Source organism: Mesoplodon densirostris, chromosome 4 (assembly GCF_025265405.1).
Source record: "Mesoplodon densirostris isolate mMesDen1 chromosome 4, mMesDen1 primary haplotype, whole genome shotgun sequence".
NCBI classification, from domain to species: Eukaryota; Metazoa; Chordata; class Mammalia; order Artiodactyla; family Ziphiidae; genus Mesoplodon; species Mesoplodon densirostris.
The window spans coordinates 123,773,560-123,801,472 of NC_082664.1; the positions used below are offsets into that span (position 1 = coordinate 123,773,560).

At 56.0% G+C, this 27,913-nt stretch overlaps 1 protein-coding gene across 8 annotated transcripts in view; it reads left to right on the plus strand.

Moving 5' to 3' along the window:
- Positions 1–26,619, plus strand: part of TLE3 (TLE family member 3, transcriptional corepressor) — a 47,233-nt gene extending 20,614 nt beyond the window's left edge. Inside the window, exons 5-20 of one of the 8 annotated variants that reach the window (XM_060097083.1) lie at positions 1,039–1,101; positions 2,688–2,792; positions 10,207–10,411; positions 11,999–12,015; positions 15,632–15,751; positions 16,662–16,712; positions 17,363–17,515; positions 17,930–18,071; positions 18,630–18,829; positions 19,676–19,752; positions 20,552–20,801; positions 21,181–21,428; positions 22,290–22,437; positions 23,488–23,638; positions 24,788–24,864; positions 25,952–26,619. In XM_060097083.1, the coding sequence (XP_059953066.1) occupies positions 1,039–1,101; positions 2,688–2,792; positions 10,207–10,411; positions 11,999–12,015; positions 15,632–15,751; positions 16,662–16,712; positions 17,363–17,515; positions 17,930–18,071; positions 18,630–18,829; positions 19,676–19,752; positions 20,552–20,801; positions 21,181–21,428; positions 22,290–22,437; positions 23,488–23,638; positions 24,788–24,864; positions 25,952–26,059 (2,115 nt within the window). In that variant the 3' untranslated portion in view covers positions 26,060–26,619. The remainder of the gene's footprint in view (positions 1–1,038; positions 1,102–2,687; positions 2,793–10,206; positions 10,412–11,998; positions 12,016–15,631; positions 15,752–16,661; positions 16,713–17,362; positions 17,516–17,929; positions 18,072–18,629; positions 18,830–19,675; positions 19,753–20,551; positions 20,802–21,180; positions 21,429–22,289; positions 22,438–23,487; positions 23,639–24,787; positions 24,865–25,951) is intronic. The other 7 variants (XM_060097085.1, XM_060097084.1, XM_060097086.1 and 4 more) reach the window with 7 other exon arrangements.
- Positions 26,620–27,913: the final 1,294 nt, after the last annotated feature.

Below are 27,913 nucleotides of genomic sequence, written 5' to 3' on the forward strand. Positions count from 1 at the left end.
TATGTGCTGATGAGAGCCTTGAAGCCAGCTCTGGGACCTCAGTCCTGGTGGCCTTGGGATTCAGAAGGAGATAAGAGAAGCAATTCTGAGACTTGTCTGTCAGTGGTCCTCGGCCTTCCTGTCTGGATTCAGTTAACCATTTAGCCCCACTGTTTTTTTCTTTTTTCTTTTTCTTTTTTTTTTTTAAAAACCATTCTTCGTCTGAGATGGTTTCACATAGAACACGGGTGGCAAAATCAGTTGATGTTTTTCTGAATGTGATCTTTTCTGGAGGGTTAGCGGTGGGGCAGAGAATTGATCTGCCTTTCTGTGGTCAACTTAGATGAAGGGCTAGGGATCCAATCAGTTACATCCCGAGCATCATCTTAGAGAAGGCAGTGCTTTATGCCCCACAAAAGGACGCGTCAACGGTGGGATTTCAGGCTGGGAAGCACATATAAGGGTGAGGGGTCGGTCTGGTGGGGGAGAGGCAGCAGTGAAAAGTGGAGGGCGAGGGAGACCCTTTAAGGCACATACCGCCAGGTGTGAGGCTGGCCCCAGGGAACACTTTGGCCCATGCAGCCGGGCATCTTCCATCACCTCCTGATTTGTCTGGGAGCCTGAGAGCCTGACTTGCTGTTGCCCTTGGGGCCACTGGGCATAGCAATTCCTTCTCACCACACTGCATTTCACTCTTGTTTGCGATGGGTTTCACCGCAGTGGGCGGTGTGGAGGTTGTTCTTGTTTAGTTTTGCGTTGTTTTGATTAGGGCTTCCATCCAGAGGAGGCGAACTGGATACTCTGAACCAAACACAGAGACCACCTCTGATAGGAAATTGGAGCTCCCTAAAATGTAGGCAGCCCGGTTGGAGGGAGTTGGAAGAGATTGCTTCACGCTGTGGATTTAGCGAGGCCTCCTGGCAGGAGGCCCACCGAGGGTGGAAGGATGGAGCCCGTCGGGGGTCTGCGGTTTCGGGGGGAGCTTGTCCTTCCACCGTCTGACACTTTGGCGACTTGATTTATTGGCCTGAGCCTCACGCGCTCTCTTTTCCTTTGCAGACAGAGATTGCGAAGAGACTGAACACGATTTTAGCACAGATCATGCCTTTCCTGTCACAAGAGGTAAGCCCTTCTTTTACTGTGCCCTCCGTTTCTTGCAGAGCAGCCCAGTGGCTGCCTAGGTCTCACCGGAGCGCCAGCCCCTGTCCGTTCATGTGGACTGAAGTTGGCAACCTGGGACTTTACAGAAGCTCCTCTGGCACATCAGAGGGGCCACTTGCTCCTTCAGTGGAACCTGTTCTCTGCCCTTGCCTGAGCCCCGAGAGGAGGGTCCTGGCCTGTGGAGGGGCTAACAGTGGGCAGTGGGTACTGCTGTGCCCCCCCTGCCCCCGGCCCCTACCCCATCCCAACCAGCATTCCCAGCCTCTGCTTCCCCGTGCCCCAGCTTCCACACCTGGAGACCTCTAAGAGCAAGGAAGCCTGGCCAGTTAGCACCGAGGGCCAGACCCTGCGAGGAGAACCACTACCCAAAGGGGACCCCGGCCCCCAGGACAGAGTATCCTCATCAGAGTCACGACCAAGTCAGTCACATCATTTTCTAAGCACACTTTTGCAAGAGACTCTCGCCTGAGGCAGGGCTGGACCAGTGGGCAGTAGGAGAAAAGCATCTCCAAGGAGGCCCCGTGGTGCAGGGCAGATGGGTGGGCTGCCCGAGAGGAGCCACTTTCCATCCAGCAGAGCTCACTCCAGCCTGGGGCAGGCCTGCCCTCCAGGCCCCTCTCAGTGGCTTAGACCACCCTCGCTCCCTCCGGGATTCCTGGATCTCTGAGTTGCAGTAGTGACCCATACATGATTGAATTCATGTAAAAACAGGATATAGTGATGTCCTAGGAGCTTGCAACCCATTAGGGGAGACAGCTGCCTATGAAGCGGGTTTCACCTCAAGGCTGAAGGGAATGAATGCACTAAAAAAAAATTTTTTTTTTAAATAGACTATTTTTTATAGTTTGAGGTTCACAGCAAACCTGAGTGGAAGGTACAGAAATGTCCCCTAGCCTTCCCCACCGTCAACATCCCACACCAGAGTAACTGGTGAACCTACATCGACACATTATCACCCAATTCCTGGCTTATAACGTTGTGCCATTTTTTTTTGTTGTTCGTTTTCTATTTAGATAGATACAGGTTGAGTGTCTGTAGATACACATACTTTTCCTCTGAACCCTTTGGGTGTAAGTTGCAAACATCCTGACACCTCACAGCACTCACTGCTCCAGCTGCCTCTCCTAACAGGACACCCTCCTACGTGACTGCACTATGGTCACCGCATTTAGAAAATGAAGAATCATTCAGTAGCCTCTTCTAATATCCAGCCTGGACATTAGTTTGGGGCTTTATGCCTGGAGGGAAGTTTTTTTGTCTCAGATGCCTGGAAGGAAGTGTTTTTGTCTGCGTGGCAGAGGGAGATGGTCCACAGATAGCCCTCTTTTGGCTCTTTTATATTTTAACTTCAAACTCTGGGAAGTGTGGATTACAGAAGTAATAGGCACGCGTTGAGAAGGGTTTAAAGGGTCCCCCGTCCTCCCTGTGTCCTGCTTTGGTCAGTGGACCTCCTCTGCCTCCTGTGTCGCCGCCTGTCCCCTACCCCCTGTGCCTCCGTGGTCGGTCGGGGAAGGCGGCCGCCTCTAACCCACACCCGGTCCCTCCAGCACCAGCAGCAGGTGGCGCAGGCGGTGGAGCGAGCCAAGCAGGTCACCATGACGGAGCTCAATGCCATCATCGGGGTACGTGGACTCCCCAATCTGCCTCTCACCGTGTGTATAGCCCTTTTATTCCTCTCATTTACCATAACCAGAGATGGACCCTGACCTTAGCTGGCCTCAAAGAATGGCAGCCCCAGGGCTCCGGCCTCTCCCAGCATCTCATGGGCTTGGACCCACCTAGAGATCTCCCCTTGTGGCTCCCCGGTTGCCTCTCACTCCCCAAGTTAAAGGGGTGCCCGACACGCCCCGATCCACCTCGAAATTCATCAGCCCCATCCTTTCCCGGCTTTTGGTGTCTCCAACATTGAAGGGGGGGTGGACTCTGGGATCACCTTGGAGGCCAACCTGATTTCTCCCACCTCCCCAGGGGCCCGTCCCCTCACTGGCAAAGGTCTACCCTTCTTTGGCCACCTGGGATCAGAACTGTCTCTGCCGTACTGTGATGTGAAACGTGCTGTGGCATTTGGGTCTGGGCCTTGCTGTCCCATGCGCTGAGCTGCCTGGCGGAGTCTTCATCATGGGCCCATGTCAAGTCCGGCTAGGGCCCCTGGCTAGGTCTCCCTGGTGTTCTAGAAGTCCCGTCTCACCCGGGAACAGGAAAAGATAATGCAGAGTGCTTCGTGAGGCCCACTTCTGGTCTGGCCCCTCAGTGAGAGGAGGAAGCCACATCTCTCCCCTTTAGTGTTCCTACCTGGCTTACATCTTTAGTGCGTTTCTGGGATTCACACAGCATCTTTCTCCTGCTTGCTGCTTTGGTATGAGGCTGCTAAAGGATACTTAAGACAAGCATCTGAGGAGAAACAGGCTTTTTAAGGGGACTTTGGGCAAGGCTCTTAGCCTCAGGATGCACCTGTCCACCTTTGGTCCCTAAAATGAACAGGGTGGGTGAGATCACTGCTTCGCATCCACAGATGGCCGAGTCCAGGTCCCCAATGGAGCTTCTGAACAATAAATTCTAGGGCTCTCACCCCAGAGTTCTCTTCCATAGGTTTGGGGTGGACCTGGAAAGCTGTGTTTTTGAAGTTTTCTAGATCATTTGGAAGGGTAGTCAGGCTTGGGAAGCAGTGGACTGGTTGGCTGAGGTCCCTCTAGCTCTCTGATTGGTCCTCATTCCTCCTCTTGTTCTTAAGTACGGTCATTATTTCAAGGTGGAACTGAAGGCCTAGAATGTTCTGCTTGGTGGATGAATGATGACTCTGGGCTCTTCATTCTGGGGCAGAAACCTGGAGACCTGTGTTCTAGTTAAGCCTCTTCCCCACGTGACCTCAGGCAGTCCCATCTCTTCCTCGGGCCTTAGTTTCTGCGTCTGTTACAGGAGGGGGTGGACCAGCCCATCTCTTTGGGCCAGGAGTGCCGGGAGAGGGAGGGCTTGGAGTGACAGAGCGATGCTGGTGCATCCTGATCCTCCAACACCTTATTGGGACCCGTGATGGTTCCTGGGTTCTGTCCTCCTGTTCTGGGCTGAGTCCCCTGGCAGCTGCGGAGTGCTGCTGGGGGATGGCCAGGGGAGCATTAGCCTCGCCTGAATCCTGACAGTGTTGAGGGTGGGGGGGCTCACGTACTGTGTGGGAGAAGCAGAGAGGAGGCCAGAAAGGGGAGCAGGAGTGACTGGTCACTGCTTTTAGCCAGTGAGCTTGGGAGGCAGAGCCCCAGCAGGGAAATCATCATAAGGTGCAGTGTGAAGTCTCCTTGGAAACCATCTGAGCCCAGGGTTCTTCAGCCTCAAGACTCGTGAACTTCGAGGCCAGATACTTTGTGAGGAGCAAAGCAGGCCTGGCCTCCACCCACTGGATGCCAGTGACACCCTCCCGCACACAGTTGTGACACCCCAAAACGTCTCCAGACATTACCAGGTGTCCCGGCAGGGGGCAGGGGCAGTGCATGAAATGGCCCGTGGTAGAGAACCACCGATCCAGCCGATGCCCTTGCTTTACAGAGACGGGGAGTGATTTCACAGACGGTCACACACGGTCCAGGAGCAGGCCAGAGGCCCCGGGCTGGCTTTCGGCTTAGGGCTCTTCCCCCCACTACCCTCCCATCCAGTCCAGCCCTGGTGGGGCGCCTGTGTCCTCCTCAGTGGCCAGTTCACAGTGTGGTGGCTTTGCTGAGAGTGGCAGATAAGGGCTCGGGGTGGGAAGTGCATCCTCTGATATTTCTCCTCTCTCAGATCCTCGTCCCTATCCGCTTTCCAGGCCCAGCCTTCCCATCCCTCTGTGGCCACAGTGGAGTCCCTTCTCCCCCACTGTCTCCCCCCCACCCCGCTTTGGAATTAAAATTCTCTTATGAAAAAAATTTTTTTTAAGTTCTAAGAAAAGAGTGGAATTGGGGGAAGAAGCACTGCTTGGATTAGCTCCACTTCCTTCAAGGAGTATTTAGGAAGCTACACGTTAGGTCAAGGCAGCTCGAGGCAGATATTGGAATTCAATTAAAGCCAACGAGTAGGGCCTGTGACCCCCATTTTCGAGGTAATTGCTTCTCCGGCTCTGAATGAATGTGGCCGTCTCCCTGTCATTAAGAAGGCAGCCATCTAATCACCGCGCCTGACAGAGCCTCACAAGGCAGGAATTACGGACGGCTGAGGATGGCTTGCTGAGCTGGGGCATCCTGTGAAGGAAGAAGGAGAGGGACAGTGGGCTTGTGGCTGGGCTGACTCGGGAGAGTGATGGGAGGAGGGTGGCAGGGGGCCGGGAGGGCTGATGGCCAAAGGGCAGGAGTCCTGCCCCAGCAGGAAAAGGCAGTGAAGGGAAGGGCCCAGAAGCCTTGTGGCTACCCACATGGTACTGTCCGATTGGCCCCTCTTGGGGGAGAAGTAGCCCAGCCCCCTGGTCTGGGAGTTAGGGGGGCTTCGGGCAAGTCACTTCATTCCTCTGGCCTGTTTTCCCCATTTGTGAAAAGATGGAGAAGGGCTGGGCAAGTGTCCTTTGACCTGCTCTCTTCAGTCAGTCATCTGGGGCTCTCTTGGGCGTGGGGTGGAAGGATTCTGGGTTCACATCTTGGCTCATTTCAGAGAGAGATGAGAGGTCAGGTAGACACCTCTGGCGTGGGCATACCTGCAGCTAGTGGTGTGTGTTTATCACATGAATTAGAGTATTTCCAGGGCCTCCCCTTCAGGTGAGAGAGGCCAGAATTCAGCGTCAGCTTGGTGTGAGGGGAGAGGGGACAGAGGACAGAGGGGCTGACGGAAGCCCAGGCTTGCTGGCCCAGTCCGCCCACCACACACAGGGCCACTGGGAACTCAAGTGACCGTCTGGGGAAGGCAGGCCTGAAGGTGTGTGTCTGTTCGCCAGGGCCTGCCAGGACCCAATTACTGCAGACCTGTTACACACCCTTTTTTCTTGGATCCAAGTTAGTGGGCGATCGTTGGAGGGTCAAAAGATTCCTGAGCGTGAGGGGTGAAATACTGTCCCTTGGTCAGCAGCCCCACTGACAATTTGGCCTGCATTCCCTTGGAAATTATTAGTGGAAGATATGTGTTGGCTTGATTGCTTTTTTTTTTCATTTTTTATTTTATATTAGAGTATAGTTGATTAACAACGTTGTGTTAATTTCAGGCATACAGCAAAGTGATTCAGTTGTACATATACACATATCCATTCTTTTTCAAATTCTTTTCCCATTTAGGCTATTACAGAATATTGAGCAGAGTTCCCTGTGCTGTACAGTAGGTCCTTGTTGGTGCTTACTTATTTTTTTTTTAATTGAGTGAGCGGGGTGAGGAAGGGGGAGGTTTTAGCTTGTTACAAACCACACTGGGTATTTTGAAGCCAGTCCTGAGGTTCTCGCATTCCCTCCAGGATGCTGATGAGCTGGGTTCAGTTGACTGGGAGAAGGATGGTGCAGAGAGTGTGCCTTAGAATGAACGCATCTGTTTCTCTCAGCCAGGGGGCCATGGTAGAGAGAAGTCATGCTGGGTTTGCGTCCTGGCTCTGGTTACTTTGGCTTAGCAGAGTTCCTTCACCTCCCCCTGAGCCTGTTCCCGTCTCTGAAATGGGGATAACGGGGTTGTTGTGAGCTCTCCAAACTATAACAGAGCATGAAGGCACAATTCAGCCTGGGGCTGGGGGGCCACCTCCGTGGGCAGGAAGTAGAGGCCGGGGCTGCCCTCCCTCTCCTGGGAGGGCAGGGCGTCTGCATCTTATGCAGTTAGGACTCTGTCTGGGTGTCCTTGGTGGGTCTCAGCCCTGGAAATGCTTAGACAACTTCACTAGGTTTAACCCAAATCATGAACCTGAGAAGCGAAGCATTAAATCAGGTTGCAGAGGCATGAAGCGTGATGTGCATAATCCAGTTACACAGACTCGGCCAGCGCGGGCCTCCCTGACAGCCTCCCATGTAAGTGGCCATACCTTCGGAGCCCGGGAACTGGGCATTTGGCACACGTGAGGACAGGGACACACGTCTGCCCCACGGGACATGTTCTTTAACAGGTTGCTGTTCCAGCATGAAATGTTAAAGGTGGGAGGAGGGTGTGCTCACGAGCGGGCTTGCTTCCAGAAGCCTCACCCCTCTTTTGGGGTTGGGGGGTGGGTTGTTGACTTCCTTTCCTATGGTGGGCGGAGAAATCCTGGTCTTGGAGGGAATGGTGGAAGCCAGGGACAGGCTGCTGCAGAGTGGTGAGCCCAGTGCCCTCCGCGGATGGTGGACTTGATCCCATTTGTCTGCAGTTGAAAACGCTGTCACCCTCCCACTTGGATGTCACTGTGTTTCTGCACATCGTCCTTTGAAGTCATAGATATGTCACAGGGATAGAAATGCAGCCTGAGGATGGCTGTGCCCTGTCTGCAACACGGGGACGGAGAGACAGGTGGATCACTGCCAGCCGGCTCCCCCTGCCCCGCTGCGGCAAAGACTTTATCTCCCTCTTTATCACAACCAGGACTGTTGTTAGCAGACCCTTGGCCCGACAAGCCCTGGCATCTGTCCTCACCCCAGGAGAGAAGCCTGGGAGGAGGTCGGCTCTCTGTCCCTGCTTCCTGGAGCCTGCTGGGCCGCTCCCGACTGTGCCTTCCAACCCCCCGGAACAGACCTCAGGGGAATTTCTGGCTGTGCAGGGGGTGCTCTTGTATTTGAAGATGAGAAGTACGTGGAAGCTGCCTTTCCTCTGTTGCAAAGAAGAGACACTCCTGCTTGACGGGCCACAGCTGAAAACCAACCTCTCCATCTGGGAAGCTCAGCAGCTTTGAAAGCCACTGTCTTCCAAACAGTCACTGCAACTACAGCCTTTGTTCCAAGTTTCTGATGCTGGTTCACTGGTTCATGTTTTGGGAAGCAGGATGCACCACTGATGCTCCGCGTCCCAACCAAGAGGAGGCTTGGATCTGGGAAGGTGGATGGCTTTTGGACAGAGTCACTCTGCTGACTGACTTCCCAGCCTCTCTGTGTAAACCCTTTTCCAACATTTTCATTTATTTACCCAGCAAATGTGTATTGGGCAAACACGTCAGGCCCCACCCGAGGTGCTGGGATGGATAAAACAAGGTCCCTTCTTCCTGGAGCTCACAAGTTGCCAAGATCAGAGAAAGATGAAAGATGCAGTTCTATTTGTGGTCCACTCATAGTTTTTGCTAATGTTTGTTGAACACCTACTTTGCCTTCACATGTAGTAACGCACGTGATCCTTGTACAACCTGAAGAGATGGGCTGCATTCTAATCCCCACTTTGCGGATGAGGAAACAGGCTGAGAGAGGTCCACTGTTGTCTAAGGTCTTATAACTGATAAAAGAGCGGGACATCTTCCTTAGTCTGTCTGGCTCCAGAGTCTGAGCTGTCATAACTCTCAGAAAGGAGGAACCTGTTCTGACCCGGATGATGGGGAGGGCTTCCGGGGGGCCCTTCGGCTTCGTTTCTGCTCTGGTGTCTCGAGGCAGATCTGGGATCAGGCTGCAACCTGGAGCAATACCCACCGGCAGCTTCCGTAAACTGCCCACCAAGAGATGTCCTAGGTCTGGAGCAATGGCCGTGGGTCCCAGCCTTTCTCCCCAAACTGAGAAATGAGCTCTCTCGGGCCAGGAGTGTGGTGTGACTGGGGGTGCCATTAATCTGGGGGTGCACCAGGTTGGCGGTTGGCGGCTTAGTTGGGGAAGAGTGGGGCTCTTAATCCCTGACCTCAAACACACTCATTGCCTTTTGGAGCCTCGCGTCTGTCCAGATCTGTGGGCCTTCATTGAGTTTTGTTGTCTGTTCATCAGTGGCCTGAGAGCCACAGTTCACACTGACAGGCGAGCTCTTTGTCACCCCCACCAACTCTTCTTGCTTTGGGGAGGAGGGTCTCTTTAGGGACATTTCTTCGGCTGACGTCGGTGGTTGACAGATTTGAGTCCAGATACCACACTAGTGGTGAGACTTGGCTAGTTGCTGCCCACTCCAGCCCCTAAGTGCCAGTTTGCCATCTGTAAAATGGGCAGAACCCTTCTGCCAGGTAGTTGGAAGGGTCAGAGAAAATATTTGGAAAGGGCCCAGGCATTGATTCAGGCATTCAGTAAATTTCTGTCCCCTCCTGTTGTGCTCGTTGAGAAGAAAGATGTATGTGTACCCAAGAGCCCAGCCATTCCTAAGAAATATTTCAGTCCCTATGAAATATTCAGCCGTGGTGTAGCTCGCGCCACAGTGCCCGTGGTTCTTGACGCAATCTTGGGGATGATAAAGGGCGCTTTGTCTTGGCTGCTGGGGGAGCACAAGGGGAAGTGGGAAAAGAAGACTCTGAGGCTAGTGCTGAGCGGAATCCTTAATTAGGGATTGCTATCCTTGCTATTGATAAGTGACTTAATGCACGACTAGATTTTGGAAGGGGAGGGAGCCACGGGAAGGCCTCTGGGAAACGTTTAGCTCTTGTTATGAGATCACTTAGTGAGTAACCTGCCTGAGGTCACCCAGCTAGTAAGTGCCAGAGCTGGGATTTGAATCCTGGTCTGTCTTGATTCCAAAGCCCCCACTCTTTCTCTTACCCTGTTTTCCACTCTGATGTCCAGTGACGTTGGCTCTCATTCCACTGGCCCCAAACTCCTCTTGATCTCGGGACTCCTCTGCTGTGTCCTGCCCCCGCTTTGTAAGACAGGCGTGGAGTTCCTCAGAATTAGGGAGGCTTCCCCAGGGTACGGGCTCAGGGTGGGAAACGCTGGCTGCTGACGTTTGCAGGCATGTAAGCATGAGCAAAACTGTGGCCGCTAGGAGCTTAAAAGTGGGTCGCCCTCAACGGAGAGAGAACCCCGATGACTGGCTTTTAAATGCATGCTGTATTTATCTTGGGCTTGGAAACATGCATTGAGAAGTTCTGTCCTGAGACTGGGGTTGGAGAGGAGATGGAGTGTTTGCCATCATAAATCCTGTGTCTCAATTGCAGTCCATTACCAGACTTCCTCCAGCATGACAGCATGTGTGGCCTGAGCTGGGTGGGGGCAGAGGTTTGGGGGGCATGTTCCCCCGGCCCTCCCCGCTCAGCCGCACTCACCACCAGCTTCATTGCAGCAACAACAGCTCCAGGCGCAGCACCTCTCCCACGCCACGCACGGCCCCCCGGTGCAGCTGCCACCCCACCCGTCAGGCCTCCAGCCTCCAGGGATTCCCCCAGTGACGGGGAGCAGCTCAGGGCTGCTGGCGCTCGGTGCCCTGGGCAGCCAGGCCCACCTGTCGGTGAAGGACGAGAAGAACCACCATGAACTGGACCACAGAGGTGCGGCCCGGGGCCGGGGTGGAGGGCAGAGTGCAGGGCTGGGGGCAGAGGTTTGGGAGGCCCCTCTGTGAACAGACACAGCAAATGCTGTCACCCTAGGACCAGGAGTTAGCAAAAGGCCTGGAGCCATCTATTAAGTTCCTGGTACACGGAAACTGGAGCCCCATCCCCCAGGCCACCCCCCAATCCCTGATGTGTACCTGCTCTTCTTTTCCCTGGAAGACATCTTGTCCTTTCTTCCTGGAATACCTTCTCATCTTCCTAGTCACACCCTGCCCACCCTCCAAGGGCCAGCCCCAGTCCCACCCCTTCAGGGTGCCCTCCTGGCCAAGCTGAGGGTCTCTCTTCAGATTCCCATAAGAGTTCAAGAGTTGGGGGTCCCAAGATGGAGCCCTTTGTTACCGTTCTTCTGTTTCCTACCCTGGAAAGTGTTTTATCCTCACCAGGATCATTAGTCCTCTGAGGACAGAGACCACGTTCTTTGGAAAAGATACCCAGTTGGCGCTCAAGTAAAGACTCATTAGAGGACTGTCTTTAAGTAGAGGTGGTGGTGATACTGCTGCAGGGAGATGACTGGGAAGACTGGGAATGAGAACGTCCTCTACCCTTACTTAACCCAGCCTATCCTGCGAAGACCAGCTGCGCCGAGGAGGGCCTTGGAAGGGCCTAGTTTGATCGGGAAAGGAGAGGGCCTCGCTTCCTAGCAGACCCTTTGCAAAGATTGCCACCTTGTGTGGTCTGCCCGTAGATATTATTTTTCTAGCTTTATTGAGATATAATCGACACATACTATCCTGTTTAAGGTGCACCACATGATGGTTTGATTTGCCCTTAGATATTTACTGGGGCACATGGCCAATGCCTTATGAGCCGGCCCTGGGCACAGGGGGCTTGGAGTGTTAACCATCCTGCCTGGGCCGGGGCCATGGGGCGGTAGTAGCAGGTCGTGGGAACCAGAGACTAAGTTTTTTGGCCCCTGCAGTAGGAGGGTCCTCCTGGCAGAGGAAGAGGGCCTCCCCACAACAGACAGGAGGATCAGGGAGCTAGTGCTTGGCTGGGCAAATAATCAGAGGCCTCAGCTTCCAGGGGTGTCTTGGTAAAGAGACAGAGAAGAGTGTTAATTAAAAAACAACACCACCAAAATACCACTCTGATAACTCCTTTTTTTTTTTTTTTTTTTTTTTAAATAACAACAATGTTCTCAACTCCCAGATCCTATGGATATTTTGCATAGCACGATCCTTCCCAAGTTTACAGCTTTAAAAACTGCTGACCAGTAATCTTGGTGCCCTTCTCGGCATGTCAGGGAGAGCTAGGCCACAGATCCCCGCCGCTGCCCCACCGGGGCCTGGTGGCCAGGTGAAGCATTGGAATTGGGGCGGTTAATTTCCAAACTGAGAGACGTCACCTAATGGCCCTACCTTGGCTGACCCGCGGTGACTCAGAGAGCCAGGCGCTGTCCGTTTTAAAACCCGTGAACTAGCAAAGCATAAAAGCCAACCGGACGATACTGACCTTGCTTTCTTTTTTGTTTCTTTGTCTTGGGGGACCTGACCCTCCTCCTGTCCTGGCCTTCTGTCCCCAAAGAGAGAGAATCCAGCACGGTAAGTGCCAGCACTCTGGAACCTGTTGAGGGGGTGTTTGGGTGCTGGGGGAGGGTCAGCCCTAACCCTGTGTGGGCTCCTGGGAGGAGGGTGTTGTCCCCTGTTGAGTGACCTGCACTCGGGGAAGCCTTCGTCTCTCCAGGTTTCAGGGCCATCATTTGTTAAGTGAAGAGCTGGGCTAAGTGAGCTCTAAGCAACCACCTTTTGTATGAGAGGTGATTACTGGAGAGGTCAGCCAGCCAGCCCTGGGCCCTCCAAGGGGGGTTGTGGAGTCACAGGGCTGAACCCAGAGCTCGGGACCCTGGTCCCCACCTCGTTTGGGGCCAGAATGCCTCCCTGCCCCCCAGTTGGCTGACCCCTGTATGATCCTGTATCTTCCTTATTTCCTCCTAACACCTGAGCTTTCTCCCTGTTCTAGGCTTTAACTCGGTTTGAGAAAGTGCTAGCAAGCGAGCATTAAGGGCAGGCTGCCTGCGTGTCTGTCAGGTCTGAGATTTGTTGTAAATCTTTCTGATCACACTGAGGCTCAGAGGTTCTGTTTCAAGTGAATAAGCCTTCTGAATAAGCACAGTGGAGTCTGGATAAAAAAAATCCTCCAGCGATTAACACAGCTATTTTATTCCTCATCGCCGTCCTTGTATCTGGGGCCATCTAATCTGTTAGGATGGCTTTGGTTATTACCTCGTGTTAAGTGGGACTTGGAAGGTCAGGCAGTTAACTAACCACCTAGACAGCAGCTTCCTTGGGCGGCTCCTCCATCCCGACCCACCTCCCCTTCCCAGCCCTCTACCCGGGCTGACTTTAAACCTCCCATTAGCAGTAGTGCTCACGTCCCCTCTCGACTTGCCTGTGTGCTCAGAAATCCAGGTCGTTTGGGCCCAGGAATGGCTAGGTGCATAAGAAAGGAACAGCTGAAACTGTAAATCCATTTTGATTGCTTTAGTGTTGATCCCAGTAGGTGGCCTTGTTGGAGGGCTGGGCTGGACACCTCAAGGCTCAGTCTGGTCCCAGATTCATGGGACGCTGGGTAGTCCTCTTGGCCTCTCTGAGCCTCAGTTTCTCTATCTGTAACATGGCAATATTCCTGCCTAGCCAGCCTCTCCGCTTATCTAGGAAGACCCCCTGCTCAGAACAGGACCCAGGATCCCAGAGGTTACCTGCTTAACAGGTCCCTGCCGCAGAGAGAAGTGGGTGCTTGGCCCCTTCCCTGCCTTCACACATTCTCATGCTATCCTCGTCGCTCTTGGCTCTGGCTTTGTGCCCCAGTCTGTGAACGCTTTCTGCTAAAAGGAACCCACGGGGAACCCCTAAGAGCTGGGCTCTTCGCTCCGCAGTGCTCGCTGACATCCAGACTCAGGGCAGAGGGGCCATCCTTGGGCCACTGGAGAATTCCGTGGAAATGAATCGGGACGCTGTCCTGGGCCGGGAGGGGGTGTGGGGCGTCCCGGGGAGAGGCAGTAGGGGCTCACGTGTGTGCACGCGGCCGTGGTGTCGGAGGGAGTGTAGACAAACGTAATCAGCCCTTTGGAAACCAGGTTGTCAACAGATGAGGCCCCGGCAGGAAAGACAGGGCCGTGTCGGAGTGGGAGGGGGGGCCGGCTGGATGGGCTGGAAGCTGTCCCAGAGGGGTTAGTCTGGAGTCCAATTAGAGGTAGCTTCATTCATATTTCCTTGCCTAGCTGAAGCAATAAAAAATACTTAGTTTTTTGGCTGCCTGCCAGCCAGAGGCGGGCTGGATCGATGCCGCTAAACGCCTGACAGGACTCTCCTCCGGTAGCAGCGAGGGTTTTCAGCCTGACTGCAGGAGAAGAAAGAGCCCGCTGTTCTCTGAGCCGTGGCCCTGGTCGCGGGGAGAAACACGAGCAGCCGCGCGCCCCCCTTTCCTCCCCGCCTGCCCACCCGAGAGCAGAGGGGCTGGGAGCGCTTCTGCTTAGCACGGGGTGGCCACCGTCAGAGGAACTGAAATGAAATGACGGCGATTTTTCTGCCGGCGCTCGCCCCGGCTAATTGAATCACGGCTGTGCGTGTATCGCCGCCGCGCCTGCCCGGCTGCGGGGGAAGGTTGAGCTGCACTTCCATTATAACCTCCATATTTTCTTCAAGGCTTGATAACTCTGCCATTTTAATTTGCTTCAGGCAGAAGCTTGGCAGGGAAGGGCTGCCCAGAAACCGGCTTTGGGGAGGAAATAAAGTTCTGTGTCTGGTTCCCGCACCACTCCCACCCCCACCCCCCCAGAACACCGTCCCCGGCCTCTGGGGAAGTGGGGAGACTTTCCACCTGCCTCTTGATGCCTTTCTCCTCTGAGCAGACGTCCCTCTGGGTCCCCACGTGGCCTCGTCACACACCCCTGGGGATGGGGATGAAGTGGACTTTGCCTTCCCTCCGGCTAGATTGTGAGCTCCTGGAGGGCAGGGACTGTGTCTTGTTCCTCCACACCTGGCATCCGGCCCCAGGCCTGATCCAGGGCAGGTGCCCTGAAGAGGGTGCTGAGCGAAGCGGGGACGGTGTTGCGTGGTCTCTTAGGAAGGGGCAAACCTCGGCAGCCCCCTAGACGGGGTTGTGACGTTTTTCTCTTGGCACAGAGGTTTGCTGGCAGGTACCCCTGCCCGTAGCTCCTCCCTCCCTGCTCCCAGCCTGGTGCTGGTGGCCACGTGATGCCTGCCGTTCCTGGTTACCTGTCACCCCACCAGCCAGGGTCCTCCTCCGTGGGCAGCTCTCCCCTTCCAGCACCGCTCTGTCCCCGGGCCCGCTGGCGGGTGCTTCTCCTGCCTCGCCTGTTGGCCCGCCTTCCCTCTTCCCAGGCCTGAAATTTCAAACTCTTCTCGTCCTCACTTGCTTTGTAGTTGAAGGGAGAACTTGTTAAGTCTCTTCCAGGCCTATAAAACTTGGGTTTCCTTCATGTTGCCTGCTGCTGGGGGACCTTGGGCACGTTGCCCATTGTCTTGGGGCCCCTCCTGTCCCGTCATTACAAAGCAGGGGAGTCTACCTGTCCTCTATACCTTTTCCTGTCTTAAGAGGGGAAAGGCTTCATGACATTGCATTTTCTGTTTCTTTATAACCCTGGCGTTTCTCTAAAGTTGTAGGAGGCCATGCTGTAGTTGAAGGGTGTTCTCACAAAAGGCCCCATTGCCCACCTCCACTTAGGAGGCCTGTTGGCACCCCGGTGATCCCCGTCCCGATCAGTCTCCCCGCTCCTGTCGGGTTCAGCAGATGAAGTATTGCACTTGGCCCCAGTTTGTCGGCTCAGATGCATCTTTGGAGACCCAGTGCAGATTCAGCTTATCCATTCTTTGAGCAAATATATATGGCAGGCACAGATGGGCGGTGGAGGACACAGGCGTGACCCCCGCCCTCATGAGGCATACAGTCTCATAGGCCAGAGGCAGATGGCCCGTGCTGAGTTAATTATCTAATAGCAGCTACAAAAGAGAATTGTCGTGCTCCCGGGGTCACTCCCAGGGGAACCGCGTCTGGGGAGTTGGGAAGGCGTCCCTGGGGAACCTCCGATGGAGCTGAGACCTGCAGGACACACACGACACCTCAGCGGACCTTCTGAGTCACTTCGCTATGTCAACGTGTGCATGAAATGTTCATACTCACTCTCCTTGCTTCCAGAATAACTCGGTGTCGCCCTCGGAAAGCCTACGGGCCAGTGAGAAGCACCGGGGCTCCGCAGACTACAGCATGGAAGCCAAGAAGCGGAAAGCGGAGGAGAAGGACAGTTTGAGCCGATACGTACGTCTGAGAGCGCAGCGGGTTCCGCCGGGGTTTGGATTGGGTGGACTGGGCTGGGGCCTGAGTCGTGGGAGAGTCAGGAAGAGGTGGGGGCGGGAGACGCTGCCGCACCGAGGAGGGCAGGTGGCCCGGGCAGGGGAAGCGTCCACAGACCGATGTCCTGTGAGCCTGAGGACCATGGCCAGGAGGCAGTGGACAGGGCAGTCATCCTGGCCTCCATGAGGCCTGGGGAGAGCGAGGAGCACCTCCCCCGATGGGCCAAAAACCCCGTGCCGCCATCACGGCCCCCTCAGAACCTCCGGTGTGCTCTGGGGGCCGTCCCTGGCATCCCCACACTTCGACCCTACGGGTGCTCATGGTGTCTGCTCTGTGCCAGGCTGAGCAGGGCTGAGAGCTGGGGCAGAGGGCAGGGGGCGATGCCGTGTGGGACCCAGTGCCCTTGGGCCCGGCCCTCCGTGTTCAGCCACTTGGCCGTTCTGGGGCTTTGGACATGTTGCACAGCCAAAGCCTCAGCTGCGTTTCTGGGAGACAAGGCTAATCACCCCTCCCACACAGTGATGGGAATGATGGAACGAGACCAGCGCACTCACTTGCAAATGGTGGTGGATATCAGGCCAGCTGGAGAGAGGTGTCTGGCTCCAGAGCGACACGTTAAAGCAGGCTTAGAAATATTATAACTGGGCAGGTGTTGGTGAGGCTGCCTGTGGGTGTGGGAGCAGAGTGACCCTGGGGCTGGGCTCTGGGCTAGCAAACAGCAGGGAGAAGAGGTCAGCTTTGGTGGGGCTGAGTGGGGAGAGCGTGGACTTTGGGGTTTGGCCCGGGTTCAGATCCTGGCTGGTGGAAGCAGGGGCGTGGTCTGGGCTCAGTCTGGGGTGGGCGTAGCCTCTCACTGGCTTCCCTCTCCATGCAGGACAGTGACGGGGACAAGAGTGACGATCTGGTGGTGGACGTTTCCAATGAGGTAAGGGCCGGCCCAGGTCGCAGGGCGGCTGTCCCTGTGCAGGGTGGTTGGCGATTGCTCCCGTCCTGGGTGGGAGCTGTCGTGTCTCAGCTGTTGCACCATTACCAGCAGCCCCAGCTGGGTGACGAGGCCTTTGGGGTTGGGGCATCCAGCTGGTCAGGAGGAGGAGGGCAGGGCTTGACTGCCTGGTGGCTGGGCATTCGTGCACACTGCTGGGTTCCTAGGATGGGTCTCCAGAGAGAGACCCCTGAAGATCCCAGGGGAGGTCTGGCTCCCGGTCCCCATGGTCCTCCAGGTCAGCTCTGTTCTCCCCACCACCCCTGGAATCTTGGGGTTGCGAGCCCCCTGGGTCAGGCTTAGCAAGGGAGGGGGAGCTGGAAAGGATCTACCCAGGGCCGAGGCCCAGCTGCCCAGCTTGGAGTCCTGAACTTGTATTTGATCTTGGGCAGGTCCCCTCCACCCACCCAGGCCTCAGTCTCCCCCCATCTGTGGGATGAAGGGGTCAGACTAGGTCATTAAAAACTCATTGTCCCCACTTGGGACCAGGCTCTTTTCCCATGCCCCGTGCCTACTCCCTTCCCGTCCCCAGAGCGGAGGAGACTCCAGGCTCGTCACTGCTCAGCACATCCCCACATCACTTGTGTTTTTAGGACCCAGCGACGCCCCGGGTCAGCCCGGCACACTCCCCTCCTGAAAACGGGCTGGACAAGGCCCGTGGCCTGAAGAAGGACGCTCCCACCAGCCCCGCCTCGGTGGCCTCCTCCAGCAGCACGCCCTCCTCCAAGACCAAAGACCTTGGTCATGTATGTGGGGTCTGCCCCTGGTGCCGCAGAGGCTGGGAGAGGGTGGGGAACGTGGGGGCAGAGGGAAAAGGTTCTGGAAAAGGGTCTGGATCTGGAGTGGTGCTAAGTGGAAGGCAGAGGGCTGGAGTAGAAAGCACACGGATTGGGGCTTGGCCTGGGTTCACATCCTGGCTTTACCACTTACAGGCTGAGCCCTGTGCTTATTATTAGTTAACGTTTCTAAGCCTTGGTTGCTGCATCTATTAAATGGGAACAATTACCACAGTCCCTGCCAAACAAGGTTGGGCAAGAATTGAGGAGCTGTGGGGCAGAAGATTCAGAGCTGGGTGCAGCACTGGGCTTCATGTGGTGCCCAGCTCTTGGGAGAAAGGAATCTTCATGGCTTCCCTTGGTCTCTGCATCTACCCTCTTCAGAATGACAAATCCTCCACCCCTGGGCTCAAGTCCAACACACCAACCCCAAGGAACGATGCCCCAACTCCGGGCACCAGCACGACCCCGGGACTCCGGTCGATGCCGGGCAAACCTCCAGGCATGGACCCGATAGGTATAATGGGTAGGCACGATGGGGCTGGGCTGACCATGTTTGAGGGGAGGGGGTCTGCCCCAGGCCAGGGCTAGAGCCTCACAGATGGGGGCCAGGGAGGGGGGTCAGAGTCAGGGCTCTCCCAGGGCCCGTCTTGGGGGGACTTGGTCAGGTTTGAGAAGGAGGTGAGTGCCTGGTGCTTCAACACCGATGTCAAGGATTACTGGAGCCATCGTGCACTAGGTGTGTGGAAGGAGCTTCAGACAGATCAGGACACCAATGATCTGTCTGCCTCTGCTGTTAGTTCTGTGAGGCTCTGAACAACTCCCTCCTCTGGGCCTCCGAGTCCTGCTCTATAGAAAGCGGGGGTCACATCTCTCAGCTCGAACCTTCTTAGGCTGTGAAGATGGGGTTCTCTGGTAGGTGGGTTCAGTCCCGGAGGACTGCCTGGAGTAGGCAGCTTTAGAACACAGGAAGGATTGCTGCTGGGTGGGGAGGCAGCCTGGTGGCCTGAGCTTTGCCCCTGATGGAGGCGTGGGGCCCACTGCCCTTGGTGGCCTCTCCCAGCTGACGCCCGCCTCCTTGCAGCCTCGGCCCTGCGCACGCCCATCTCCATCACCAGCTCCTACGCTGCACCCTTTGCCATGATGAGCCACCATGAGATGAACGGCTCCCTCACCAGCCCCAGCGCCTACGCCGGCCTCCACAACATCCCACCCCAGATGAGCGCGGCTGCCGCCGCCGCTGCTGCCGCCTATGGCCGATCGCCAATGGTGAGCTTTGGAGCTGTACGTAGACCTTTTGGCTCCTTTTTTGGGGGGACTGGGTAAGGAGCGGGGGAGTTGGAGGGGGTGAGGGTGGCCCTTCCTGCACACCAAAGGGGACCTTCCGGGCCCAGTGACCAGGCAGCTAGCTGCCTTTGGGGCAGAGTGTTTATTAGGAGTAAGAGTGGAACACACTTGGGGGTCAGCAGACCTGGGTCCCACCCCGCCTGCCCGTCAGTCGCCATGTGACCTCACACAACACAGCCTCCCTGGGCTGCCCCTTTCCGTCTGGGAAGCGGGGCTGACACCTCTCTTTCTGGGCTCTGTGGGGGTGGGAATCCCACGGTGAGTCGGGCGATTTCCATGAGGCAGGGACTTGGCAAATGGGGCAGCCCGTTATACCAAGGTTTGTCTGCCGTTTACTGAGAGCAGTTCAGACTGGAGAGGTGGGTCCTCTTCCAGGAGACGGTTTCTCTCTTGATCTCCTGAACCCAGGTTGGCCTCCTCTCCACATGAGAAGCCCACTGGGACACCAGGGGAGGGAACAAAGTGAGGAGGGGCCCGCTCGGCCTTGCAGAGCAGGGAGAATGAGCTGCGGGTGGGAGTGGAAGATAACTGGTTCAGAGTTCGGGGTCTGGACCATCATCCTGTTCCTGCCGTTGTCCTGGACAAGGCACTTGGCCCTCCTGGGCCCGTGCTCTCTCTGGAACAAGGGGCTGTGCTCTGCCCAGCTGTCTCGGGTTCTGAAGAGGCAGCGCCGTGCGGGTGGGACAGGAGGTGGTGAAAGAGGAAGCCGTTGGCGGGGGATGTATAGTGGGGGGACATATGGCGGCACCCCTCACTAAGGGCTGGCCTGGCCTTGCCTTACAGGTTGGGTTTGACCCTCACCCCCCAATGCGGGCCACGGGCCTGCCCTCCAGCCTTGCCTCCATTCCTGGTGGAAAACCGTAAGCTTTGGCTATTTTTTGCTTCTTGGGGAGGGCAGGGGAGAGCACACCACCCACCCGCCCATCCCCTGCCCTGGTGGACCTCCCCTGAGGAAAGGTGTCTGCCCCTCTCGGGGTACCCATAGGCCAGGTTGCAACCCCAGCAAAGCTGCCTGGCCATGCCGCACTCCTGAACGGCCCCCAGGCTCCCTCTGAAAGGGGAACGAGACAGGGCTGGGGTGGAGGATGTGGTCCCTGGGCTCTGAGAGGGAAGGAACACTTCGGACACTGCAGTCTCCCAACCAAATGCTGTGGAGCTGCCCTGGCCTTGGGGGGCTCCTGTGGGTTCTGCCCACAGCTGGCACCTAAAACAGCAGGCCAACCACACAGGCTCACCCCTGGCTCTGATGTGCACCCTGTGACTCATTTGGAGGGTCGCAAACAGGTTTTTCTCCCTAATGCCACTGGCTCCTAGAGGAGGGGTGGCGTTCAAGCTGGGTCCTTTCTGGAGTCAGCGTGTTCAGGATTCTGTAGATGGCGGGGAAGGGTGTCTGTCCCATGGCCAGTTTGGGGTCAGCAGCCTGGTTTGGAGCAAGGATCTGTAAGTGGGGGCAGAAGCCAAGGTCAGACTCTGCAGCAGTTTCCGGTCCGGTGGAGCCAGGCCGAGGAGGTTAGGGTTACCAGTTGCCCTCAGATCTGGGGAGAGGGGACAGCTGGAGGCAGGGAGGCCAGGCAGGGGCGGGTGTCAGTCAAACTGGGCGGGAGCTGTGCAAACTGTTAGAGGATTGGAGATGGCAGAAGTGTGGTTCTCCCCTCCCAGAGCCTACTCTTTCCACGTGAGTGCTGATGGGCAGATGCAGCCCGTGCCCTTCCCCCACGATGCCCTGGCAGGCCCCGGCATCCCCAGGCACGCCCGGCAGATCAACACACTCAGCCACGGGGAGGTGGTGTGTGCGGTGACGATCAGCAACCCCACGCGGCACGTCTACACAGGTGGCAAGGGCTGTGTGAAGATCTGGGACATCAGCCAGCCGGGCAGCAAGAGCCCCATCTCCCAGCTGGACTGCCTGGTGAGGATCCCAGGGCTGCGGGCATCCCTTCCACCTGGTCTAGGAGAGTGGGGCAGCCAGGGGGAGAGCCCCATCCCCCCGGCCAGGTGCAGCCCTGTATTGGCTGGGCGACTTTGGGCAAGCTGGCAAACCTCCCTGAGCCCCACTTTCATCGTCTGTAAGGGGAGGTGATGCTGACCTCCAGGGGTTTGTGAAGAAGTGAGTGAAAGTTTGAAACGGGGGTGAACGAGGAGTGAGTGAGGAGTGGGGTCGGACTGGCAGCTGCCTTCAGTAAGGGCAGGAGGTGGGCAGAAGCGGCCAGGGCGCTCAGTGTTGTGGACCCTCCTGGTTCCCAGGAGGGGAGGTGGGTGGGGCTGAACACTGCCCCTTCCCCCTCCAGAACAGGGATAACTACATCCGCTCCTGCAAGCTGCTCCCCGACGGGCGCACGCTCATCGTGGGCGGCGAGGCCAGCACGCTCACCATTTGGGACCTGGCTTCACCCACGCCCCGCATCAAGGCCGAACTGACATCCTCGGCTCCGGCCTGCTACGCCCTGGCTATCAGCCCCGACGCCAAAGTCTGCTTCTCCTGTTGTAGCGACGGGAACATTGCCGTGTGGGACCTGCACAACCAGACCCTGGTCAGGTTAGGCACGGGATGGGGCGGGGGTCCTTGTCCTCGGGAAGGCCTCGCTGGCCGTGCCTGGTATCTTTGCTGCGACTGGCCTGTCTGAGGTGCTGTGGGCCGGCCAGAACAGCACGGGCGAGGGCGCCCAGGTGAGGAAACAGCTTGTGCCAGATGCCCGGCGTGGGTAGAGGATGGAGGGCTCCTTGGCCCAGGAGCTTGCACAAGGCTCTGGGGAGAAGGGGAGCTGGAGCAGGCCTGGGAGTGTGGGACTCAGATGAGTGGAGACACACAGAGAGGGCAGGAGAAGGAGAGGCGTTGAGACCAGAGTGGAGGAGCAAGTACCTCTTGGTGGTTAAGTGTGGGGCCTCGGGAGCAAAGCTGCAGGGTTTCAATCTTGCCTCTGTGTGACCTTGTGCAAGTCACTTAACCTCCGTGGCTCGGTTTCCCCTGCATGCAACGGGCGGAGTGAAGCCCCTTCCTTAGAGTCGGACCCCAGCGCCGGGCCCAGCATTGGCCCTCAGTGCAGTGTGGCTGTCTGCGTTAGTCATAGCACCATGCAGCTGGTTTATGGCCTCAGCCACGTGGTTCATGCGGGGTGACAAGGATGGATCAAGCATGCAAATTGAGGAGGCATGGGGTGTCGGGCTAAGGGGGGGTTCCCCTGTTACGTACCTGCTCTCCCAGAACTGCCCCTGCCCAAGACCCTTGAGCAGAGTAGGAGAGGGGCCCAGGCTTGGCTCTGCTGCAAGCTCCCCAGGGGACGATGGACCTCAGTTTCCTGTTCTGCTCGGGCAGAGCTGGCCTGCCCCCTGGGATGGCTGTCCGCTTGGCATCGGTTCTTCCCCGGAGTTCACCCCCATCCCTGCCTGGCCTTCCTAGGCAGTTCCAGGGCCACACAGATGGGGCCAGCTGCATAGACATCTCCCACGACGGCACCAAGCTGTGGACCGGAGGCCTGGACAACACCGTGCGCTCCTGGGACCTGCGGGAGGGCCGGCAGCTGCAGCAGCACGACTTCACCTCCCAGGTGTGCCCCCGAGACCCCCCCCCACTTCCCTCCATTGGAGCAGCGTGGGGCCTTCCCTCCCCAGGTCCCAGTGGCTGAGTCAGGGGACAAAGGGGCCCTCACACCTGGTCGTTGCAAATGGACCTGAGACCAACCTGAGCCATCTGGGAAGGCTTCCTGGAGGAAGTGGCAATGAAACAGAATCGACAAGGCTTTGGAGTTGGACACACTTGACCCAACGGCTTGGATTTGATTCCCAGCTCCTCTACCGTTGAGCACTTTGGCCTTGGTTTTCTTTTTTTTTTTTTTTTTTTTTTTTTTTTTTTTTTGCCGTACGCGGGCCTCTCACTGTTGTGGCCTCTCCCGTTGCGGAGCACAGGCTCCGGACGCGCAGGCTCAGCGGCCATGGCTCACGGGCCCAGCCGCTCCGCGGCATATGGGATCCTCCCAGACCGGGGCACGAACCCGTATCCCCTGCATCGGCAGGCGGACTCTCAACCACTGCGCCACCAGGGAGGCCCTTGGCCTTGGTTTTCTTACGTGGGATGGGAATAGTCATAGCTACCTCATGGGTGTGGTGGGAGCACCTGAACTGGTCCCTCTAAAAGCCTTAGCTGTAAGCCTGGCTCATAGACAGCCTTCTATAAGTGCCAGGTATTAGTGTTTTTTGTTGTCATTTTATTACTTGTTTTAATATTTTCATCTTGCTATTCAATACGTTAGTGTTTTATTTACTCATATGTTTCTTAAGGAAAGGCAGAAGTCACTGAGGCAGAGAGGATAACTGTGAAGGTGAAATATCTGTGCCACCTCTGAGTTTGCTCCGCCACTTACTTTCTAGAGTCAGCAACCTCTCTGGGCCTCAACTTCGTCACCTATCAAATGGGGATGAAACAGGAGATCCCATTCCCCTGGGTTATCGGGCTTGGCTTTGCAAATGACAGGTGGGGAGGTGCTGGGGGAAGGAGTGGTGGGACGCTGAGTCTTCAGGGTCCCAGAGCAGGGCCTTTGAGGAACCCCCACCCCTGTGGCTCTGGAGGATGCTGATCTCCTTATGCCCCTCCCCCGCAGATCTTCTCGCTGGGTTACTGCCCCACCGGGGAGTGGCTGGCTGTGGGCATGGAGAGCAGCAACGTGGAGGTGCTGCACCACACCAAGCCCGACAAGTACCAGCTGCACCTGCACGAGAGCTGCGTGCTGTCCCTCAAATTCGCCTACTGCGGTGAGCCTGGGGGAGTGGGAGCCCCGGGAGGCCTGGCCTGCCCTCTGTGCATAGATGCGGCCCAAAGCTTAGAGAAGGGCCAGAGCCCCAAAGTGAGCACAGTCCCAGAACCAGGCCCCCCGACCCTGACCAGTACCCGCCCCCATCTGGCATCCCCCCCTGCATCCTCGGATGCAGATACTGCCACAGGGTACCAAGCACTTGTGAGACCAGGCCAGAGCCAGACCTTGCTGGCTTGGGGCAAAGGAACAGTACTCACAGCCCTGCCAGCAGTGCTTCCAGGTGATGGTTCAGACCCCAGGCTTTGGTGGCCATAACTCTGGATTGGAATATCTGCCGGCCCACTTTTATATTTATATTTATATATATATATATATATATATATATATATATAAATTTATTTTACTTTTTTAAAAATTTAGTTATTCCTTTTTGGCTGCATTGGGTCTTCGTTGCTGCGCGCAGGCTTTCTCTAGTTGCAGCGAATGGGGGCTACTTTTTGTTGCGGTGGGCGGGCTTCTCACTGCGGTGGCTTCTCTTGTTGGGGAGCATGGGCTCTAGGCACACGGGCTTCAGTAGTTGTGGCACGCGGACTCAGTAGTTGTGGCTGTGCAGCTCTGATGCGTCCCGTCCTCTCTAAACCCCGACGGGTCTTTCTGTGGACCAGGAATTGCAGGCACCCCACGTGGCTTTGGGAACCCTGGGGCATTAACGCAGGCGGAGCCCTGGCAGCGCACCTGCAGCGATCCCCGCCTTCAGCTGGGTCTTCAGCCACTCAGAGCTTTGTCATTCCTAGTACTTCCTGCTGTCTTCCAATAGTAGAATCGAGATGGATCAGTTGACCTCAGTGGCTTTAAAAAGAATCTTTTGGGCAGTGTAATCCCTGTGATTAACTGCAGATCCTCCCTTTCTCCGTCCGCCCCAGCCTGCCCACCCCTCCCCTTGATTGCAGAGGAAGGCATTCTCTGGGTGTTGATGTTTGTGTTACTGTGTCTCGGTTACAAAATGTCTCTCACAAGTGAAGAGTTGGCCCAGCACTGGTTAGCGGTTCACACTGTGTTTCCATGGCAGCCGGCCATGTATGGGGCGGGTCTCACTTTAGAGGGCAGCAGCCCACAACCTGATGTTTCCTTTGCCTCCCGCCTGCAGGCAAGTGGTTTGTGAGCACTGGGAAAGATAACCTTCTCAACGCCTGGAGGACACCGTATGGAGCCAGCATATTCCAGGTACCACCCGCCATCCGAGCACCCCTCCTGATTCTGCCCAGAGTCAGGGCCCGTCCGCGGCGATGGGGGCAGGGGTGGGGGAGGTAAAGCAGAACTTGCCCCGGCCTCTTCCAGCCCCTATCTGCCAGGGGTCCAGGATGGGTTCTCCAGAGGCAAGGGCTTGGACTTGGGCACATCAGTGGGCCGTACACTCTGCTGCTAATGGCATCTGACGCCTCAGGGTGAGGGCTTTTAAGCAGGGGCTCTTGTAGGATTTCTAGAGCAAGGAGAAGTGAAAACATGCTCTTGGCTTTGGCCTGCACGCTGAGCCCTCGCAGGAGGTGTGCTGGGCATTTGAGCAAACTGGGCAGTTTTTTTTCTGAGCAGTGTTGTCTGATACTCAAGTAAGTTCGTATTTCATCTCAACACTTCCAAGTAGGGGGAGAGGTGGGGCAGGAGAAAGATCCAGAAGGAAATGGGAGAGAAGGAAGAGGCTTTCTGTGAGTTTTCAAGACCTGCGGCCTGATGCTGCACCCCCTCACTTGGTCACTCACATGCTCCCACACACACAGACGCACACACATACAGAGACATGCCACACACACACACACACACACACACAGTCACACTTTCGCTCTCAGAGCCAACAAGCCACTTTCTGGATTCAGGCTAGGAGTCTGGCATCTAGTGTGTCACACACGTAACTTTCAAGTCTCCAGTTGTACTGGGTGCTTCAAAACTCAGGTGCAAATCCTGTTTCTTAGCTCACCAGGCTGAGGGTCTGGCCTGTTGACACCTGCTCCCAGCTCAGAAAAGCTTCTTCCTGTTCGTAAACTCAGGATCAAAGCTCACGAGGTTCAAGTGTCCTGTTTTGCTCCTCAGAAGCTGTAAAGATCACGTTGGGCCCTGTTAACGAGCTTTTCCTTGTGGGGAAGCAGGTGGAAGGGGCCCCTCTAACGGGAAGCGCTGTGTTTGAAGGCCTTGCAGTGTGGGCTCCAGGGCGGGCAGAGGGCGGTTGAATTCAGAGAGCACTGAAAGGGCGTCCAGTACCCACAAAGTGAATTTCTGTCCTTTCTCTCGCCGCCCTCTCTTGCCTCTCCTTCTCCAGTCTAAGGAATCCTCATCTGTCTTGAGTTGTGACATTTCGGCGGATGACAAATACATTGTAACAGGCTCTGGTGACAAGAAGGCCACGGTTTATGAGGTCATCTACTAAACAAGGACTGTAACAGGGCTGTCAAACTCTGGGAGAAACAGACTCAGCTGTGCCAGGGAGACCCCGGCGAGGGGCTCCGTGGACGTGGAGGATGGGCGGCGAGCGGGCCCGCGCTGTGCTCCGGCGGCTGAGAAGGTGCCCCCGTCACAGTCGGGACTTCCAGGCGTGGATTGATGGGACTCACGGACTCTGATGGATTTCTCCTCTCCTCCCCTTAACGATCCTGGCAGATGTTACACATAGATTTATTCGGGGGCTCGTGGCTCCGGCTCCCCACAGACGCCCTCATGAATCTTTCCTTCCCCTTTTGTTTTTGATGTGTTCCCCTGCCCTGGCTCGGGGACACTGGAGCGTGGCCCACATGTTTGTGCCAGGGGAGGGGGGTGGTTCACGTCCCTGACTGTGCAGCGCATAAGGTTTGTGAAAAGTGTAAATAACAGACTCCTATCTCGGACTGGTCAGCTGGGGGGAGGAGGCCCCTTCCCACCGGCAACGCCAGCCGTGTATTTCGCCTGCTGTATTTGTAATCCACTCGTGGTGGTGGCTTTTTTCTTTTTTTTTTTTTAAAAAAAAAAAACAAAAAAAACAAAAGTTCCCATCGGGAAGGGAAGGCAGGGAGCCGGGTGCAGAATGGAGAGGGAGTAGAAGCGGGAGAAAACTCCTAGGGTGGAGGAGAGGCACTAAGGCTGGCCACCAGGTTGGCTGTCAGGTACCCCCCCTGGACAAGTGTATCTCCATGTGGACCTGGGAATCGTTTGGGGCGTGTCAGGACCAAGCTCCAGACAGACGGACGGACTGACAGAGCTTGAGATGGGTGCCAGCCCGGGCTGACGGCAGCAGAAATGGTGGGTTTTTCTGTAGTCTCCTGAGCTCCATGCTCCCCTTTCAGGTGTCTGACCCCCTGTCTCTCTCTCTCTCTCCCTTCCTCTCTCCCTCCCTCCCTCCCACCCCGACCTCCATCTCTCTTTGGTGCACATTTGGTTATCATGATGAGAAATGGAAATTCAAAGCCACTCTGTCTCCGGCCCTTCTTAATCTTCGGACACAACCTAAAAAGGACACAAAGTTAGAGGAAAGCATAGCAACTCAGCTCAGGGAGCTACCAGAGAAAAAATAGCAACTGATGTGGGTGCTTTTTTTTTTTTTTTTTTTTAATTTGAATAAAAGGAATTAGAAGTGATGTCCTTTCATAAAATGCCTTCTCTCCCCTTTCCTGCCTCTGACCTCCTCCTCTCTCCTTAGAGGGAAAGTGTGTATTTAACCTGCAGAGCTGTGAGTCTGAGGTTTATCTCCCCCCTGCTGGGGACTTGGGGTTGGGCTGGGGGCACACTGGGCTGACTTCTTGTAGCTTCCCATCTCTTGTAGGAGCCCAGACAGCTTACAGGTAGAATATCATCTCCTGCAGGTGCCACTTTTTGGTACCAAAATGTTCTGAGGTATTAGGATTTTGGTGGGTTTTTGGTCTTTCGGTTTTTTTTTTTTTTTTTCCTTTTTTCCTTTTGGTCTTATTTTTTCTTCTAAGGAAAAGCTAAAGGCCGTCGTGAGTCCTGGTGGTGGGCTCTCCATGGATGTAGCATATGGAAGATAATTTTTATACTGCATTTTTATGGATTATTTTATAATGTGTGATTCTGTCTGGTGAGAAGGAAGGAGGGGCTCTGGTGAACCACGCCCCTACCCGCCCCCCCCCGCCGCCCCTCTTGTTTCTGGGTGAGCCCCTCCCCCGACCTGGCATGGGAGGCTTCAGAGACGGGTTGGGGAGGCATATCCAGAGTCTTGTCTGTCTCTCTCTTTCTCTCTCCCTCTCTCCCTCCTCTCTCTCTGGGTCTCAGATGCTCAGCTGCCACCTCTTGT